This window comes from Rattus rattus, chromosome 1, assembly GCF_011064425.1.
Source record: "Rattus rattus isolate New Zealand chromosome 1, Rrattus_CSIRO_v1, whole genome shotgun sequence".
In the NCBI taxonomy this organism is placed as follows: Eukaryota; Metazoa; Chordata; class Mammalia; order Rodentia; family Muridae; genus Rattus; species Rattus rattus.
This window is the reverse complement of record NC_046154.1, coordinates 17,588,682-17,609,083: the sequence shown is the minus strand read 5'-3', so window position 1 is coordinate 17,609,083 and position 20,402 is coordinate 17,588,682. Positions and strand designations below refer to the sequence as shown.

The window sequence follows — 20,402 nt, the reverse complement described above, 5'->3', positions numbered from 1 at the left end:
TCCACGGCAAGTTCCAGGTCTGGGCTGGACCGTGTGAGACCTGTCTGCTGAGCAGAATGTGGCCTTCCTTCATCCTGTGCTTTGCTAAGGGATAGGCGAAGGTCCCTGTTTTCAAGAACTGAGTCAGACGCCTATGACTGAAGAAGTGAGAGGCGGATCTATAGCAGCAGATGGCGAGGAGGTGGTCTGCTCGAAGTCAGCCTCCTCTGACGAGCCCTTCCTGTCCACCCTGGCTATGGCATCTCCTCTGAGTGCCTGTCCTGTGCCCCTTGGTGACTCATGCCCACCTGAATCCTTGTCAGCTACAGATCTAGTTGTGGCTGTTACCACAGGTCCCTCAGTTGTAAGCTGTAAGCCGGGGTCTGGGATACGTCATTCACCTCTAACCCTGCAGCAGCGTCCGGCACGGACTAAGAGGTCAGAACACATGGGCTCAGAGAATGAATAAGAGGAGGCTGGAGCGGAGAGATGGCTGGGTCTGAGGGCACTGGCTGCTCTTCCGGAAGACCCAGGTTTGACTCCCGGGACCCACACGGTGGCTCACGACTGTCCCAAGGGATCGGAACCAGGCACAAACATAAACGGAAATTACACGCAGACAAACACCCATTCACAATAGAAATATTAATACTTTAATGATGAGAGGAACGGGGAGCAAAGAAACTAATGCCAGCCCAGAAATTCTGCCTACTAAGGGGCCTTCCTTTCTTATATACCAGATCACAACAGCCACCCAGTGTGACAAGGCTACTGCCATATTGTGTGTGTGTTTGTGTGTGTGTGTGTGTGTGTGTGTGCAGGGTGTGTGTGTGTGTGTGTGCACATGCACGCCCAGTATCAGCAAGCAGAAAGGTGTGATGGTTAACACTGATTACAACCTAGCAGTCTCTAGAATCACCATGGAGACAAACCTCCTGGCATGTTTGTGAGGGAATTTCTAGCCTGGGTTAACCGAGAAGGGAAGACCCACCCTGAATGTGGGCGACACCATCCCCTAGGCTGGGGTCCTGGACTGAACAGAAAGGAGACAGTGAGCGAAGTGCCTGCATCCATCTCTCTCGGCTTCCTGGCTGCAGATGTGATGTGACCAGCTGCCTCAAGGCCCTGCCTCCTTTCTTCCCTTCCATGGTGGAATGCACCCCTCAAGCTACAATCCAACAACATTTAAAAAAACAAAAACAAAACTTCCCTCCGTGTTCCTGTTGCAGCAATGAGAAAGGGGCTGTGGGTCCACCTGGCCAGCATTCACAGTAATAAAATGTGGGTAGAGCGCTCATCACCATAGAAGTAACACTGGGATTGGGAAACAAAACTAGGTAGGTCCTGACTGTGGCATGAGGCAGCACCCGCAGAGAGACTTTGGGCTACTAGGCTCCTGGAAGCAAGTTCTTCACACTAAACCTGCAAGAACATAAGGCTACACCTGCTCCAATAAGGCCACGCCTCCTCCAACAGGCCACACCTCCTCCAATAAGACCATGCCTCCTCCAACAGGCCGTGCCTACTCCAACAGGCCACGCCTACTCCAACAGGCCACGCCTTCTCTGACAAGGCCAGGCTGAATCCTATCAACATAGCAATGCTCTAGGCCGAAGACGCCCACCTGCAGGGCGCCTACAACTCTGGGGTCATAAGGAGGTCATCAACTGTTGGGACACCAGCCTCCCTCAGTCCCACACTCCTCCTTGATGGCAAACAGGAAGGCACCCTTCCCAACCTCCAGGGCTAGTCTGTAACAAATCCACAGAACCTCATTTGCTCCTGTTTGAAAACACCAGTGGCGTCCTGGTCTGCTTGGAGTAAGGCCCAGACTCTTTTGGAAGAGCTACAAGAGCCACCCCTCCCTCCCAGCTGTATCTTCTGGTCACCAGGCTCCATAATTGTCAGCCATTTCAGCGCGCAGCTCTTGGTGTCCCGTTACGTGGAACGCTGCCCAGCTACTCGAGCCATTCTGCAGCGGGTTCCTCTCCTAAAAGCCTCGCCTAACCACACGCCGGTCCTCCCTTATCAACAGAGTTCCAGCCCATTAGAGTTGTCACATCCCTCATTACTGCAAGTGTCTCCAGGTTGGAGCGACTCAATTTATGTCCATCCACTTTGCAAGGGTGGGAAAGCTGAGACCGGCCTTGGATACTGAGCGTTGATCTTTCCCTGAACTGGCACTAGGTGGCGCGATCTCTCAGGATGCACGACAGCCAGCTCCAGGTCACCCAGATCACCACACCAGTCATTTCTGGAGGTTGCCTTTTTGGACCTTGACACATTTCCCAACCCCCACCTGTGTATGCATTTTCACGAGTGCATGTACGTATGCATGGGTCCACACATCCATACTTGGTTTGTCTGAATTACTAAAGATGGCACCTGGGCCATCTGGCATGCTAGGACACGCATTCCACAACCTACACACACTTGATTACGCACACATTTCGACCCTGGGCTGATGGAAATGACACAGGCATACCAAAGGTCGGCTGGGCTAAGCTGTGATGTGGGGAGGTAAGGGGTTAAATGCAGTTTTCCCTTCAGATGAGCTTATAAGGCACAACCCATCATAACTGAAGGAACAGGGTTGGCTCTTCTCCTCCACGGGCTTCTCCATTTCTGTGTGCATGGGTGTGGAGGCAGGAGGTTCTCTACCATGCTGATGGTCTGTGGAGGCCAAAGCTATCTATCCATAACAACCACTTACACCGTGGCAGCCATACTACAGATCCACGCCAATGACCGAGGGCAACCTGAACATAACCTTTCTCTCAGAGCCCATTTTGCATTGGTATCTAAAATGCCCGGGCAATGTGATTTGCTTTTATGAGAGGCCAAAGAGAAAGGCTAGCATGTGTAAGGAAGAACTACTCCTAGAAGAGGCCCAGCCCAAACGCCAGCTGGGCTACAGAGGCTGGAGTGAAGCCCACAGGTGACAACGCTGGAGAAGCGAGACGCTTCCTTTAATACCAAAGGCTGACCGGTGATGGCTCCCATCCCTGCCAAGCACTCAGCACTGATGGGCATTTCCTAATAGGCCCAGAAGTGGCCCTTCACACTCTGGGTCCTAGAAACTGTCCCATAAACCCTAGTCCTGCCCACAGAAAAGAGACAAAGTCAGCATGTGAGAGACTCGGCAGGCAAAGCACAACTTCCGCACATGCGCAGAACAAAATGCCCCCCCATCCCGATCGGGGAAACACAGTAAAGTAAGCCATGGACCTGTAGCACAGTATGCGCAGGCAGGCCACGGTGGGAGGTAGGCTGCCCTGCTGCCTTCTCAGTTAAGGCCCAGAGGTAAATAAACAAAAGCCAATTTAAGATACTGTCCCTGCCCTCAGGGAACACTCAGTCAGGCAGACCCTCCAAGTCAGGCCGGAGACCTGTGGCGCTCACCCACCTGACAGCCAGATAAGAGAACGCACAGCCTCCTCCTCTACACCGCCCGCCCCCCAGATCCTCTCTCCCTTCCCCTGCGCACCCACAGCCTATCAGGCTCTGACAATTCATGCCATATATATCTTTAACGATCTGACCTTCTCCCTCCAGATGGTGACTTTCTTGTGCGCAACTGGGAACGCTAAAAGAAAATGGAGCTGCGGCTCCCCATCTGCCACTGCCATTGTCCCTGTCACAAGACCAGAGCAGCTGAGACCAGATGAGGAGGCTGTGGCCACTGAACGCGGAAAGTCCACTTGGGGTAGGTGACATTCAGGAGAGGCACCAAAGGCACAGAGGTGATTTCAACTGACACTAAGCAGAAGCTTATTTAGGGCCGTGTTTGTCAATGCTTATGGGTCTCAAGAGCCATAGCGTCATAGGAGGGAAGCCCTCCCGCCTCTCTCACTCCCAGCCTAGAACCCATCTCCTCCAATCCGCTGGAAGCACCCTAGGCACCGCCTACTCCAGGCACCGCCTACCCCAGGTACCGCCTACTCCAGTCTTCAAAACATCTTATGACAGGGAGCCTGTTGCCGCGTCGAGAGAACAGGGGACAGAATTCCAATCATTTGGAGTTGTTGGGGAGCCTAGAAAGACTATAAACGAGCTCTAGGATATACCAGGCCCTGCAGAAATGGTGGCCATTTTTTTTTATCTCTCTCCTTCCCCTTAACACTGTGGAGAGAGGCTGAGGTTGCGGTCTTCACCATCACTGACCACTGTTCTCAAAATTCCCAGAACCACGGCTGTTTTCAAGACCTTATCAGACAGCCTGGTGCAAGGAAATGCTACCAGTGATAGTCGGTCACCAGGCCAAGCGCCCTTTCCATGAAACACCCCACCCTGAGTTGCTTAAAGCTATGGAAGCCAGCTGAAGGTCATAACTTTCCAGCTAGGGTGTAGAGCCTTGTACCCCTTCCCAGAGAAGAGGGCCAGCACATCCAGAAAAAGCTTAGGGCAGTGGTTCTCAACCTGTGGGTCTCAACCCCTTTGGGGGAGCAAATGACCTTCTCACAAGGGTCACCTTAGGCCAACAGAAAGAAGGTATTTATATTATGATTCATAACAGTGGCAAAATTATAGTTATCAAGTAGCAACCATAATTTTATGGTTGGGGTGGAGCAGTCACTACAACATGAGGAACTGTACTGAAGGGTCACAGTATTCAGAAGGTCGGGGCTCTCAGAGTTTTGCTACACCCCAGTTCTCAAGACTCTGCTCCCCTGGCCCTCATAACCCCAGGGCCCGGGGACCCGTTGGCTTAGGGGATCCTAGCACTGGAAGGTTTGCAGAGTTAATGAGACTGAGATCTAGGACCCAGTCAGAGGCTTCCTGGGGCTAAGGTTGCAGATGACCGTAGCTGTGAAGACAGAGAGGGCTGAAGACTACACCGGGGATGTGAGGCAGGGAGGCACCCAGGTTGCATGCAGCCTCCTGCCTGAAGCCTCTGATACTCCTGCAAGCGGGGGTGTGACAAGGGCCTGCCACACCCAGACCCTCTCTGGAGAGCTGTCAGCCAGAGAGGTTCTGAGGCCTGGAAGTATGAGGGTCAGGGGAGCAGAGCCTTAAGAACAGGGAGGGAGGGTAGGAAGCAGAACTGGGAGAGCCCCAACCTTCCCTTCCTTCTCTGGAGCCCTCTGTGTGAACCCATAACCTCTATGTATAGAGGCTAGCAGCTGTGACGGCTGGGAAGAGTCTGGCTCGGCTCTGCTCCGCCATGGGAGGCTCTAACTCCCCAGTGCAGGGCTGCCTCCCACACCCACACCCCATCTCTCACCAGAACCCTGGGGCCTGAAGCACCTGCATGGTGCCTACTCTCTGACAGGGCAAAGTGGCTCAGAAGCCTTGGAACTAGGAACCAAACGGTGTCTTCTGGCTCCAGGTCGCATGGCATAAGGCCTGCCCCAGTCCCCTGCTGCACCTTCCAGTGCACCTGAGACCCTGTTACAATTAGCAAGGGCCCTTAAAGAACCAGTCTGGTCACCGAGGGGGAAACTGGGGCTCAGGAAGGAGGTCTGCCCTTCCTAGGACCACAGGGCAATGCCAGTGTTGGTTAGGAAACCACTTCTAGACCAAAGCTCTCCTGTCCGTCTCCTCTTTCAGTCTTTGGGGGATGGCCATCCTGCCTCACTGATGAGGAAGAAAATTAAATATGATAAAGGACTGACACATCTTTAACATGGTCCTGCTCCTTGCACATCACACACACACACACACACACACACACACACACACACACCAACACACATATGTGTGCACACATACATACACATACATACACACATGTGCATGTACACACATACACAAATATACACACATGCACACATACATATATGCAGACATATACACATGTATACACATAGGCATACATATACACACATACACATATGCATAGACCTAGACATAAACACGCATGCATGCACATGTACACACATGCATGCATACACATACATACATGTACATACATACATGCACACACGCATACACAGATACACGCATGCACAGACACACACAATACATGCATACACACATGCACACACATGTACACACATGCACATACACCTGTATACACATGCATACATACACACATGTACACATGTGTGCACATGCGTGCACATGTACACACATGCATACACACATGTGCACACACACTCACACACATGACACTACAGATGAGAAACAAAAGCAGCCAAATGAAAAGAACAAATTATTCAAGTCCTAGGGGACTTGGAATTCACATATAATTTCAAACGACTCTCCTATGAAGACTGCTGAAGTGACTCTGTGGAGATAAGACGTTCACCAGTTCACCAGGCCCAGCAGCAAGGGCTCAGCTCCACAGAGCATCCAGGTTCTACTGGGAAGCTGCCTGAACAGCCAGCCTGGGAGCCCCGCTGTGATCCCAGGTACCTGGGGCGCCAATGTGGAAGGACTGGTGACAGCCTTCTGGGTGACAGAGTAAATTCAGCTCAGGGAGGCCCCGCCTCAAACAGGAGGAAAAGGAGAACTGAGGGTGTTAGTCAGGCAAAGCTCCGCATGCCACCCTAGCTCCATTCGGACAGAAGGAAGGAAGTGGGGGGGGGGTGAGGAAGAGAAAGGAAACAAAAAGGAAGACAAGGAGGGAGGCAAGGGGAGGGGAAGATGGAGGAGGGGGACATGAGGGATAGGGAAGCAGCCCAGGGTGCAGGGGGACGGGGAAGGATCAGGGGTGCAGAGGGCAGGGGAGGGTGGGGGAGGGGCAGGGAACAGGGGGAGAAGAGCAGAAGGCAGGGGGCAGGGGAGGAGGGAGGGAAGAAGGGAGGTAAGACAGGGGCGGGGAGGGTTGGGGAGGGGAAGGGGAGGGGTGGGGAGAAGGAGTAAAGGGGTAAAGGGGAAGGAGGCAGCAGCAGGAAGGTAGGAGCAAGGGGGAGGGGAAAGAGGGGGCAGGAGGCAGGGGTTCAGGGAGGCAGAGCCGGCTTACATTGAGTTTTAGCATTGGCCCACCTTGAAGATAAAATAGGGAAGACAGCACGTGCCTGCCCCCAGGCCCAGAAGAGGCACCGCCTTAGCCCTTCCAAGGGCCAGAATCTCCGTCCTCTGCAGCCTCCCAGCAACAGAGGAGCTCAGGTCTGGCAACACCAGCCCTAGACACAGGGCCCTGGGCACTGGCCAAGCAGACACCTGTGATCCCAGCTCCTGCAGAGCCACACACCCTCCCCATCCTCCAGCTCTGTGCTTGCTCCCCCACCCTCACCCCCCACCCCCACCCCCTCCTCCAGGGCCCTGTGCACAGCAGCAGAGTGCCTCACGTGGATGAAAACCAACTGTGATGTCACAGGCTCCCCATGTTCCAGGGAATACCTTCAGAGAACGGGCGCACACATGCTCGTGCACACGTGAGCACACACACACACACACACAGAGTCATGCATGCATACACATTTACACCCACACACTCACACACATGTGCAAGTACACATGCTCACACACCCACAGACATGCGTGCACCCACACATGCACACACACCCTCTCTCTCACACACACACACGCACACACACGCATACACATACACATCATGCTCTGGCCACTGTGAACCACCCACTGCTGCTGCCCCAGGACTTATACACTTGTGGCTGCCACGCCTGAATCACTTGGCCCAGATCTCCCCATGGCTTCTCCCTGGCACAGCCAGCCCTCCATCTCCGTGGCAGCCACATGACCCACTTCACCCCCTTCCCAGTCCACCACTCCACTTAATGTCCATGTGTCCATCCCAAACTTAAGTTCCTCAAGAGCAGAGAGCCTTCTGAGCTTTGTCTAAAATTATGTCTAAAATTACCAGGGGATGGGAGAAGCAGAGGCAGGAGGATCTCTGTGAGTCCAAGACCAGTCTGGTCTACAGAGTGAGTTCCAGGACAGACAAGGCTATGTAGGAAAACAAACAAACCAAGCTGGGGACAGTCACCTATGTTTATAATTGCATCATTATTGAACAGAAGGATAGACCTTTGGGGCTTGCTGGCCACCCAGCTTACCTCAGTAGAACCCCTACCCCTAGAACAAACATGGGGAGCTGGTGAAGAGGCTCAGTGGTTAGAGCACTGACTGCTCTTCCAGAGGACCCAGGTTCAGTTCCCAGCACTCACAAGATGGCTCACAACCATCTACAACTCCATTTCCAGGAGTTGTATTCCGCGTATTCTCTTCTAGCCCACGAAAGCACAAGTCATGCAAGTGGTACACAGACATCTATGCAGACACACACGCAGTCTTGTCTTTTAAAGTGGATGGTGCCTGGGGAACACCTGTGCTCTGGCCTTTACCTGAGTATATACACATACACACATGCATGCACACGCTCACACACATAAGCATGTACACGCTCACATACACACATACATACACACACTCACACACATGCATGCACACATATACACACCCACATACGCATGCTCGCTCACACATACATGCACACGCACTGGCACGCATGCATACATATGCATACACACACATGCATACACATACATGTATACACACCTGTGCACACACACATGAATGCATACATGCCCATGCTCACACACACACACACACACACACACACACACACACACACACACACTGCTATACAAGGCAAATGAAAAGGGGTTTTAATGAATGAAAGCCACTGACAGAGGCCTGACTCCTGATCCAGAAATGTTTTTTGAACCTACTGGAGGAGCTGCAGATGGCTCAGTGGTTAAGAGCACCCCCTGCTTGTCCAGAGGACCCAGGTTCGATTCCCAGCACCCACATGGTGGCTCACAACTATCTGTACCTCCAGTTCCAAGAGATGTGATGCCCTCTTCCGGCCCCTTCAGGTACTGCGTGTGTGTGGAGCAGATACACATGCAGACAAATCACCCATACATAAAATAAACATTAAAAATTAACTCACCTATCAAAAGATCACACACACACAGTCAAGGTAAACAAAGATGCTCCCAGTCTCAGCTAGACCTCACCATACAGTCCTGACTGCCCAGGACACTAAGCCATAAAACAAACGTAAAATCGTTACGACCCTGTGCGTGTTAATACGGCGGGGATGTGACAGAGGCAAGTGAGGTGGCCTGGGCCCTGGAAGCACAATGCCTGGTGTCTGAATCCTACATCTAACCCTTCCTGCTGTGAGATTTCAGAAAAGTTACTGCACCTCTCTGGGCCTGGGACCTCAGTGATTTTCTTTTTAAAGCTCTCAATAGACCTACCTCAGGGAACTTATAAACAAAGATGATGTGGGACTTTTGCAAGCATCCAGCCTGATATTTATCTACTTCACCATACTGAGAAATCCGTCAGTGGTGGTTAGGGTTCCTCCAGCGGGTGCCCCCACACACGGCTGGTTAGCAGGCAGGCAGGAATCACCTCTCCTTGGCAGCTAATTCACTTTGTGTCAAATCCCAATAACCCAGGGACAAGGAAACCAAGGCTTAGAGAGGGAAGGCATGGTCCGAGGTTGAGAACCGGGTTTGTTTCTGCACAGCACTGCCTCCCTCCCACTGGGACTCACCCTGCTCACTGACCACCTCATGCTCATGCTCATACCCCCGGCCTCTCTCCCCACCCTGCCCTGGCTCTGCCCCCACCCTGTACTCACTTAGTCCGATCTTCGCCAAGTGTAACCTGTTGACCCAGGAGATCTTGCTCAGGGGATTTGGTGTGATGAAGACCACCATGAAGCTGATGGGCCGGCCGGACCTGTGGGAGAGGCAGGACCCAATGGTATGCCTGGTATAGCAGCTCAGCTCCACCGAAGGCCTTGGAAGGCCTCAGCTCTTTTTCAAACCGTGCTCCTGGACATGGAGGGAGGCCCCTGGCCTGGCAAACTCCACCCCCTTGGGGAGATGGCCCTCTGCCCTCTGTGATGGGCTTCGGGCACCTGACCGGAGGAGCTAAGCCATTCTTGGCAGCCCAGTCCCAGACCCCCAACACCTCTGGCTTTATGGGCAGCTAAGACCCTGGCACCACCAACTGCCAGCATTTCGCTGGCCTCCAGAAAGGACTTCATACTGTCTCTCCCCAGCGGCCGGTAGGCACTTGCTCAGGAGATGAATGCAGAGTGGACACACGTGCAGAAAGGAAAAGACAGGACAGGAAGGACGGAGAGCAGGAAAGTGGGAGAGTGGGAGGGAAGAAAGGAGAGAAGGAAAGGAAGGAAGGAGGGTGGGAGGAAAGAGAAAGAGGTAGAGAGGGAGGATGGAAGGGTAGGGATGGGATGGATGGAGGAAGGGAGAGATAGAGAAGATTGGACATCACCTCAGAGCAGCAGCGGCCCCTTTAGCATCCTGTGAGTAAGCCCACCCCCTGGAAGTGGGCAGGGCACACTGTCTCTCAGTCTCTAGGTGCCCTGGAGAATAAGGCACAAGAGAGGAGACAGCAGACGAGAGGGCAACTTCTGAAGCTCAAGCTGCAGCCTCCCACATTCAAACATCAGGACCCCGCTCTCTTCCTGAACCTCTTCCCGGACTCCAGAGGCCCAGGCCTGAGCATCTGAGCAGTGAGCATTTCCGACTCCCACTGCTGAGACCCCACCTCCTGCAGAGAGGTTCACAAGCAAAGCCCAGGGGTCCTGAGTCTGGCCCCTGGCCCCTGGCCTCACTTCCTTGTTTGTGACCTGAGGATACTCGGGCACAGCCTACAGAACTGAGACAGCCTTGTCCTTAGTCTGCCTGCCTGCTGGGCTGGTCTGCAGCTGCCTTAAGACCACCTCTCCACACAGAGAGGGTGCCCCAGCTCCTGTGATGAATCTTGTGAGCAGAGGACCTGAAAGGGGTGACCGGGTCAATCTATGAAGACCTGGGAAGTCACAGGCTGAGGTGAGGAAAGAGGGTATGACGTAGTAGGCTAAGTAAGTCTGACAAGAGAAAACCAAGCTAACCCAGATGTCAGCAAGACGTCCCTTCATTCACACCCTCATTCCTAAGTACCTACTATGTGCTAGGTGCTCTCCTGGGCATGGCCCACAGTGGGTGTGTACCACCTCTTACCACAGCGGTTACAGAAAGCAGGAGGTCCCAGACACACATACACACTCTGTGTGTGTGTCTGTCTCTGTCTCTGTCTCTCTCCCACCGAACCCCTCACTGGCAGCAGCCCCTCCCCCCGTGCCCCCTCACTTGTCAGGCTTCCCGGGCAGCAGGAGCCGCAGACGGCACTTGTTGGCCGAGTGGATTTCCTCCTCCTTCACTCGCATGAGCCTCTGGAGGGCCAGGCACCAGTCTTGGGCCACGGTCATGTTCAGATTCTAGTGTTGGGGAGAGAAGGGGTCACCACAGTCTCCTGGCTCCCGAAAAACCACAGGAGACCTAACACAGCGACGGTACCTGGGGCACATGGGATAAAGCCTTCAACACACCTGTTCATTTAGCCACAGGAAAGGGGATCCCATCTATACACACAGGACTTCCCAGCCCTGGGTGAGGGCCCCACCCAGCTGCTGCTTCCTCTCAGAGGGACACCTGAGAGGACACTCTGAAGCTGGGGCAGAGGCCAGGGAAGAACTGTAAGACTTCCAACTAGTGCATAAAGCCAGATATAGGCAAAGCTTTCTGAGAGGGTCAGGGGGTCACAGCCTTTCTTACTACTCCATTCTCAGAGCCAGGGTGCAAAGAGGCCCCATGCAGGGCCCCTCCCTCACTACGCCTGGGCCACGCCTACCTGGTATGTGCCATGCAAGGTGCTGATAAGCAGGGTGATCTGCTCCACCACCGCTAGGTCCTTCTGCAGGTCCTGTAGCTCCTGGAAGAGGCGTGGGGGGCCCAAGTACACCTTGTCTGGGAGAGAAGACACAGGGATCAGCCTTGAGGCTGGGGAAGCTAAGCGTCTGCTGATGGGAAGAGTCAGCCATGTCCACAGAGAAGAGCCAAGGGAAATGCTGAGGGAAATATGACCAGGTCTGGGACAGAGGTCCCAGCAGGAGGAGAAGGCGTCACACCTGGGATCATGCCACAGTCGGTCTGTACGGAGGCTCACAAGGACCATAAGACCAAATCAGCCACGCTCTCGGAGAACTGGGGAGCCTTCAACAGGTCAGAGTGTGATGGGTGTGGCCAAGCCAGAGAGGAGCTTGTGCAGAGGTGCTGAGGCTCCTAGCATCCTTTGAGCAGCAGACTGTTCAGTGACATATGGGGGACCGGCTATGCAGGGCAGGCAGGGTCCCTGCTCCTATGGGACTTAGGACCCATAGGGTGGGCAGACAGCAGGGGAGGAAAGTAAACTAGCCAGATGGTAGAAAATGCTTGGGAGGAAGGTTCCAGGGTGACAGGTTAGTGGTAGGGAGTGGGAGGGCATAGAGCTCAGATGTTGATACAAATACAGGAGACACTGGTGGACGGCGAGAGACAGAGAGGGAGGGACAGGCAAGACAGTTCAGAGAAGACCTTAAATGGCACCTTGGGAACAGGGTGGCACACGCTAGCCCATGGTTCTCAGGCTGCCTTAAAGGAGCTAAGGCCTCCTTCTGGATTTTCACTGTGAGCGGCTAAAAAAAGCAGGCGTGCACACCACACCCCCTAGATGGTGTGACTTTTTTTTTTTTTTTCTTTTTTTCGGAGCTGGGGACCGAACCCAGGGCCTTGTGCTTGCTAGGCAAGTGCTCTACCACTGAGCTAAATCCCCAACCCCTAGATGGTGTGACTTTAATGCCACATTCTTCTGCGTGGAGTCGGAGGTTTTGAGGATTTGGTAGCTGAGTGGAGCTGTGTCAAGATCAACAGGAATCAGCAAAGGGGTGCACAGGATGGTAAGGACGCACTGAAAATGCTCAAAGAATGGACATTGGTGGGAAAATGGGGCTCCACGTAAGTCACCCTGTAGGGTTTGGGAGGACCCACTCATGGGAAGGCACGCGGCATCTACACTGTGAGCAGTTCAGGTCCGATGAAAGAAAACATCAGCTGTCAGAATTCACCGACACTGTGGACAGGAATATTCTACATTGTCTTGTAGTGTTATTTTTATCGAGTTTGTTTTGTTTGGATTTTACTCTCTCTCGTTCAAGAGCTAAACGCACGAGTGTTCATTGCAGGGAACATTCTCTGGGTCCTTATTTGCATAAAAATATGATAAAAAATTAATCTAAAGCTAACCAGGGACCTACAGAGCCTCTCACCATTCCAGGGGTGAGGGGTCAGGCTGCAGAAGGACAGAGTCGGGGACGCAGGGGTTCCCAGAGCAACAGTCAGGGGTGGGCAGGAAGAAGGGAGTGGAGTCATTCAAAGGGACCTAAGAGGGACGAATGGACTGAGGAAGCGCCCCACTCTTGCCTCACGCACGGATCTGGAAGGGGACACAATGGTACTGCCTCAGAGGGCCAGAGCAGCTGTCGCAATCATGCCTCAAACTTTCCAGAGTTTCGGGGCCCAGTGAGGCAAGCACCCAGGCAGGGCTGTGGGCAGAGCGGTGGTGGGGAGGGGAAGCGAAACCAGAGAGCTCTTGGCTCAGGGCAGGTGCAGTGTGCAGTGCTCCGTTCTGCAGGGCCTGCCCGTTTAGTAGGTCTGGGTGCCAGGCCCTGGCTGAAACGGAGGTTCTGCGAGGCCAACCGTCAGCCCTTCCTTGTTGTTCATACTGTCCAGTTTGCAGGCTGTGGAATCGCCCAGGAGACACACCGCTGAGCAGTGTGAGCGGCACACTGGATGAGTGGGAACTGAAGTGGGAAGGTCCTCTTGGAAGGAACATGGGATCTGGACTGAACTAAAAGGGAACTGACCGCCAGCATGCACCTCTCTTTGCTTCCTGATGTTGAAAACAATGTGACCAGCTACCTCACACACCTCCTGCCATGACCTCCCCACCGTACCCCAAAATGAGCTTTCCTTCTTTAACTTGCCTTTTTTTTTTTTTTTAAGACATTTTATCACAGCGATGAGAAAAGTAATGATCAGAAAGCTCAGCCTGGGGCCTAGAGAGACCAGGACAGGGCTCTGGCCCAAGCTCAGGTCATCAAAGATATTGGCTTGGAGATGGTGAGGAAGGGTACCCTTGACTCAAACAAGAAAGTACACAGACTGGGGAAGACCCTGCAGCAGAAGCCAGCACACTCCCGGGCCAGGACCCAGGAGGCCAAGGAGCCACAGCAAAGACTGGGAGGGAAGGAGGAGGCATAGATGTCCTCAAAGGGCCACACAGGCCTGTACCCCAAGACCATCAGAGCGCTCAGATGGTGGGGGTATCCTACAATGTACACACACCACACTTGAAAGGGCCAGTTCGGGGGGGAAGATGGAGGGGGTAGGGGGACAAAGGAAGGGAGATAAGCAGCCAGAGGCCACTCCAATGGGACACATGCACAGTGGTGGAGACCATTTTGCAGGGAGAAGGCAGACAGGGATATATATGTCTTCAAGCAGGGTCTGAGCGGTTGGGTCAGGATGGGGAGGCAGGGACCCAGGAAGGGACAGACAGACAGACAGACCTGAGTTCTCTAGCACCCCTGTGGGTTAGGGGGTACGATAAGTACCCCAAGTCCCTCGATGCACCAGGAGACACACTAGCGACAGGTGGAAGGCACCTATCCAAGAGCCCACAGGGGGGCGGTTAATAGCCAAGTCGCACTTGGCCTGCGTTGCTGCGTGAGCTGTGCGTGAGGGAGTCTAGCTGATGGTGCGGAGTGTGCACAAGGGGGTGTGGCAGCAGCGAGACCACAGGGACGTGCATGTGTAAGGAGAGCCAAGGATCTGCACTGGGGTGCAGTGGCAACAACTTCTGGGCCCAGCCCCCACCCGGTCTGTGGTCCCCAGTCAGTCTTCGGGGTTCTACAGCTGGCAGGTGACAGGCAGCAGGTGGCAGTACTTACTTTGGGCCTGCCCCGCAGCGGTGGCTTTCTTGGCTCCAGCGTGCTGGATGAGCAGATTGTCCTTGTCGTAGGCACCGCCGTCCTGACCCACCTCTACCACCTGCACCTGAGGCAGAGCCGTGTTCCACTTCACCACGTACTTGGGCCCCAGGGGCACCAGGCTGCTGATCTCTAGCTGGCCCCTACGGGACAGGAGAAGAGCGCTGGGGAGCCTGCTGCAGCCCAGCCCAGAGGCAGCACGGCCCCAGCTCCCAGTGCCTTTGCTTAGCCAGGCTCCAGGCAGCGCAAGCATAGGACCTCAGGCCCAAACCAAGCCAGGCCAGGCAGCGCAGGAAACCCACACCAAGGCATTACACCAGGGAGCCCAGGCCCAGAACCAGAGTCACATGCCTGACTGAGTCCCCAAGCCACAAGCTACCTACCTGTGGTTGGAGGGCCTGGAGAAAAGACAAAGGGGGTATTGTTATTGAGACAGCATGTTCCTGTGAGACTGAAGACACTGGGGGGCCAGCCACTGGCCTGGGCATGGAGGGAGGGGGGCTCCAGAGTGCAGGCATGGCCACCTAGGCCAGGTGTGAACAGAGGGCCTCCCTGGGGCTCCACCCACCATCCTCTCTGATTCTGACAGCACTCTCCCTCCCCAGCAGCTTTGGGACTCCAGAAAAGAAACTCAGCAAAGTCAAGTGACTCAGCCACACTGGCGAACCAGTGTCCCCAAACTTGAGCACCCGCACCCCATTTCTCACACATGATCAACCTTGAACAACGTAAGGCCAAGAAGAGCAGTGGTCATGCCCCCAGTCCTGCTGGGTGTCTGGACATAATGAGACATAAGACTCACAGTATCAGGGACTGTGGGGGTGGCTCAGTGGATAAAGGTACTTGCCACCAAGCCTGCTGACCTGAGTTTGACCTCCCAGATCCAAACAGTAAGAGGAGAAAAAACTGGCTCTAAAATTGTGCTCTGACCTAAACATTCATACACACACACACACACACACACACACACACACACACACACACACACACACACACACACACACACACATGCATACATGCCCATATACTCACATGCACACACACTGCACACATGCATATACACACACACCTGCACATAAACATACACACATTGCACACATGCATACACACATTGCGCACATGGATACACACATGCACATACACATACACACACATGCACACACACACACATACACATGCACACACATACACACACAGGCCTGCACATTGCACTTATACACACATACATATGCACATATGCATACATGGTGTACACACACATGTGCACATATACTTACTCACACATGCACACAAGCATGCACATACACATGCACACACATGGGACCACGCATGTGCACTCTTACACACATATGTATGCACATATGCATACATGCACATGCACGTGCACACACACATATGCACATACGCATACATGTACGCACACACATACACACTGTGAGTGTGAGTACCCAAGCTGGGAAGTAGGAGAACTGGCCTGGGTTAACAGTCACTGAACACTTCCTGGGCCGACTCTAACAGCTGCACCAGGCTATGTCCCAGGCTCTTAAAGTATCAGGTTTTGAGAACAGAGATTCTCCCAGGATCCTGCTGCAAAGGTCACAGCCTGAGTTCTAGGAGTACAGCAGAAAAGGGTCCCCATCCTTAATACCCACAGGGCCACGCAGGGGACAGCTGTGAGTTCCCCTGCTGAGTGAGGGATTGCAGCGTGAAGGTCCCAGCTCTCATGACCTTGGGGCAGTGCAGGCCCCGCTCGTTACATCACCCAAATAGTCAAGTGAAGCCAAAGGTCTTGACACTTGTGTGAATTCCTGTGCTAAACCATGTGTGAGGTCCCGGCAGCAGCCACAGGCCCCCTTCCTCCCAGCCCAGTTCCTGCAATCTCAGGCTAAGCCCACAACCCAGTTCTGGGTGCTTCTCGTGGGCTGGAAACCATGCTCCTAGAGGGCAGAAACGACTCTGGGCTCTGGGTGGAGACCAGCAGCTCTGAGATCCGGGAAACCCCCTGTGGGCTAAAGCAGCAGGGATCTGAGGTAGACACAAGGAAGATCCTCTTCCATTTCAAGGTTGTCGGGCTGAGCTATTAAGGGTATTTTGTAGCACACAGCCCTGGGCAGTGAATGACACCGAGTCTGGGGTCAGAGATGCCCTTGGCTAGTCTAGATCTTAGCTTTGGGCCAAGGGCAAAGTAGGGCGTGAGGGACGTAGAGGAAGGTGAAGCACCTGAGACCTAACAGGGTTCTGGTGGTGCTGTGACACAGAGACTGGGGAGAGAGGACCAAACAGCAAAAGGTCCCTGGAAGAGGACGTCCCACCCCGTGCCAGGCTCTTACTTGAAGTTGATGTTGGCGCAGACCAGCATGTCATTGAGCAGGAAGACCCTGCGCTCCTTGGACTTGATCAGCTGCCCGCGGTCTCCATACACCGTCTCTGTCAGAGTCTCACACAGGAGCAGCTGCCGCTGGCCAGAGGTCAACAGCTGGAGAAAAGAAGGGACAGAGAAGGTCTACACCAACGTCACGATCTGGGATGCTGCCCAGGCAGCCAGGCCAGAGGTTCAGAACCTCTCCCACCTTGCAGAAAAGAAGGTCCAGGTTGTGTGTGGTAACGTACGCCTGCGGTAACCCTAAAGGTCCTAGTGGGCGCGTGTTGGTGACCGGTCCGCTCTGGGAGCTAGAATCTGGCATGTGTGGCAAGGAGAAAAGGGAAAAATACCCTTCCCATTCAGGATTTCCCAGGGTGCTTTCCCCCAGGGTCATTGTCCCCCCCTCCCCTGGACAGTACTGACTCCCCCAAGCCCCAAGCCTGCTGTTTTGAAACGTCTCTCGAGAGAAGGCGTCAGTTCCCGCCCTGTGCTGGCCTTTGTGTTGGAGAGGCGGCTTCTAGCAGCCTAAGGTCCTAGTGGCACCGACAATGCTGTATGGTGGGCACCGTGGGACTCAGAAACATTCCACATGGATGTCCTCAGCCTAGCCCAGATTCTGGATGTGCACAGCACCCACAACGCCCCAACCCCCAGCACGCGCACAGGATGGAGCCCCTCTGCTTTGTCTCCCTGAATTGAGTGGCAGTGCCCAGCTCAACGGGAACTGGAATGGTCACACTGTCCCATCTTACTGAAGCCTCGAGGTCCCAGGAGTCCCCCACCATTGCTATAACCCTATGTCTCCCCCACAGTGTCCATAAGCAAGGCAGACACAGCTTGTGAAAACACAACTCAGCCCGTGGCCTTCCACCTCCACGATAGCAGCTGCAATTGCCTTGCCAGGGCCCACACTGAGAAGAGGAAAAGCCCCTTGGGCTTCGGGCCTTCAGCCCCGTCCCTGACGCAGATTTAAAAGGGGAAAGACGGTCTCACTATTGCACCAGCGACCCTCTGGAGGCTCCTGAGTCGGCTGTTTAGAAACAGCTCACGGGGCGGTTTCTGCCCCCTCCCGGTTTCATTTCCACTTTTCTCTGGGCAATGGCCAGAGGCCAAGCACTGATCCGATCCTTGCCCGCCTGGCCCAGATTGTCCAGAGAGGCCCCTGCATAGGAGGACACAAGGTGTCGCTGAGACCCTCTCCGCTTTAGCATCCGCATAGGTGCAGGTCGCCCTTCACGCAAAGGAGGGGGAAACTGAGGCTCAGGTTATCCGTCCTCTAGCCTGACAGTGAACCGCTCTCACTGACTACCTCCTTCTACTATGCAGGGAAGGGGATGGCGGGCATGCATGAAGCAAAAGAGACCAGAAAGCTCTTCCCAGGGTGGTACCAACAGATGTCCCTCCCCTGGTAGGCATTATCTGCTGCTGGAAGAAACCTCTCCAACACAAAGGCCAGCACAGGGCTGGAACTCGTGCCTTCTCTCCAGAGACTTCCAAAAAACAGGCTTGGGACATGGGGGAGTCAGTACTGTCCAGGGGAGGGGGGACAATGATCCCTGGGGAAAGCACCCTGGGAAATCCTGAATGGGAAGGGTATTCTTCCCCTTTCTCCTTGCCACACATGCCAGATTCTAGCTCGCAGAACGGATGGAGCAGACCGGACGCCGACACGTGCCCTTTGTGAGAGGTCGCAGTGAGATTAACCGGAAGTGGGCAACCACCCTCAGGTGAAAGGAGCCGCACAGGACAGGTGTTGCCCCAGCTCTTTCAGACCTTAGGGGAAGTTCCTCGAATCTGAGGTTTATGCCTTGTCATACTTTTTAAATGCCCCCAATGACTTCCACTTTCTTAAAAGAACAACGTGGACCTGGGCATGCCAGCAGCCTGACTGTGGCCTGGGTGGGCCAGTGACTGGGAGGACCTGAAGCTCAGGACCTCAGGACCTCAGGTGACCCAGCCCACCTGATCCCATGACCGACATGAAGGTCATACACAAAAGTCAAAGATAGTGGTCCCAGCTATCGAGCTGTCCCCACCGGCGAGCATGGCGACCATAAGCAGCTGCTGTCTCCCAGGCCTGGACGTTCTCTCCACACCACTGAAATCTGCTAGCAACAGCCAGCCATCAGCCTCTGCGCTGCCTCTGGGATTCCCCAGGACATCAAACCCTTCCTGTGACCTCACACCATGTTCCCTTTCTGGAAACACCCACCTGGTAGGCCCTGGAGAGGTCACCTCACTAGCAGACCATCCCTGTCTGCCTCTTCCTACCTTTTCACCCTACTCACCCTACTGTGTGGGGCAGTGAGGGGCTCACACCAAGCCACACCTGCTGGCAGGAAACAGAAGGACTGCAGACCACAGTGGCTGATCTTGTCTTTTCTTTCTCTCTTTAGGTAACCCTGACTGTCCTAGAACTCCCTTAGTAGCCCAGGCTGGTCTGAAACTCTAGCTTTTCCTGCTTTTATCTCTCGAGTACTAGAATCACAGATATTCACCAGCATGCTGCCTGAAAACCTTCAAACTTCAATGGGGAAAGCACTTGCTTAACATGCATAAAATCAAACTGGAGAGATGGCTCAGTGGTTAAGAGCACTGACTGCTCTTCCAGAGGTCCTGAGTTCAATTCCCAGCAACCACATGGTGGCTCACAACCATCTGTAATGAGATCCGATGCCCTCTTCTGGTACATCTGAAGACAGTGACAATGTACTCACATAAAATAAATCTTTAACTTAAAAAAAAAATGCATAAAATCCTAGGTTCAATCCCCAGCACGGCATAAACTGGGCATGGTGGTGCATGGTGTAATTCCATCATAGGGAGCTAGAGGCAGGAGGATCAGAATTTCAAAGTCCTGCTTTGAGTAACTTTGAGTAAGTTTGAGCCGAGCCTGGGGTTACAGGTAAAGCTGAAGAGATAGCTCTTATGATTGCATGGAATCATAAAATGGACGCTTCACCGCTCAGCAGGTCAGCATGAAAGCCTTTGGCCAATGAGCTGAGGCAGGATTAGAAGGTGTGGCATGCAGGAGAGAGAGAGAAAGAGAGAGAAGAGAAGAGGAGAGAGAGGGGAGGGGAGGGAAGGGAGGGAGGGGAGGGAGGGGAGAGGAGAGGAGAGGAGAGGAGAGGAGAGGAGAGAGAGAGAGAGAGAGAAGAGAGAGAGAAGATTCTGGGAGATAGCAGGAGATTCCCCCACACACAGAAGAAGATGATGATCCTGTGAACTGCGGACCAGGTAGCCAGCCACACCACATGACTCAGA

The 20,402-nt window shown here is 53.9% G+C and overlaps 1 protein-coding gene across 4 annotated transcripts in view; it reads right to left on the bottom strand.

Annotated features, from left to right (window-relative positions):
• The window catches only part of Arhgef10l (Rho guanine nucleotide exchange factor 10 like), a 103,320-nt gene that overhangs the window by 38,298 nt on the left and 44,620 nt on the right, over positions 1 to 20,402 (bottom strand). For 2 of the 4 annotated variants that reach the window (XM_032895286.1, XM_032895300.1), the window contains 6 exons: positions 17,107 to 17,252; positions 15,160 to 15,174; positions 14,738 to 14,919; positions 11,602 to 11,717; positions 11,061 to 11,188; positions 9,542 to 9,642 (listed from right to left, as the gene is read on the bottom strand). In XM_032895286.1, coding sequence (XP_032751177.1) covers positions 9,542 to 9,642; positions 11,061 to 11,188; positions 11,602 to 11,717; positions 14,738 to 14,919; positions 15,160 to 15,174; positions 17,107 to 17,252 — 688 coding nt within the window. The remainder of the gene's footprint in view (positions 1 to 9,541; positions 9,643 to 11,060; positions 11,189 to 11,601; positions 11,718 to 14,737; positions 14,920 to 15,159; positions 15,175 to 17,106; positions 17,253 to 20,402) is intronic. The other 2 variants (XM_032895291.1, XM_032895308.1) reach the window with 1 other exon arrangement.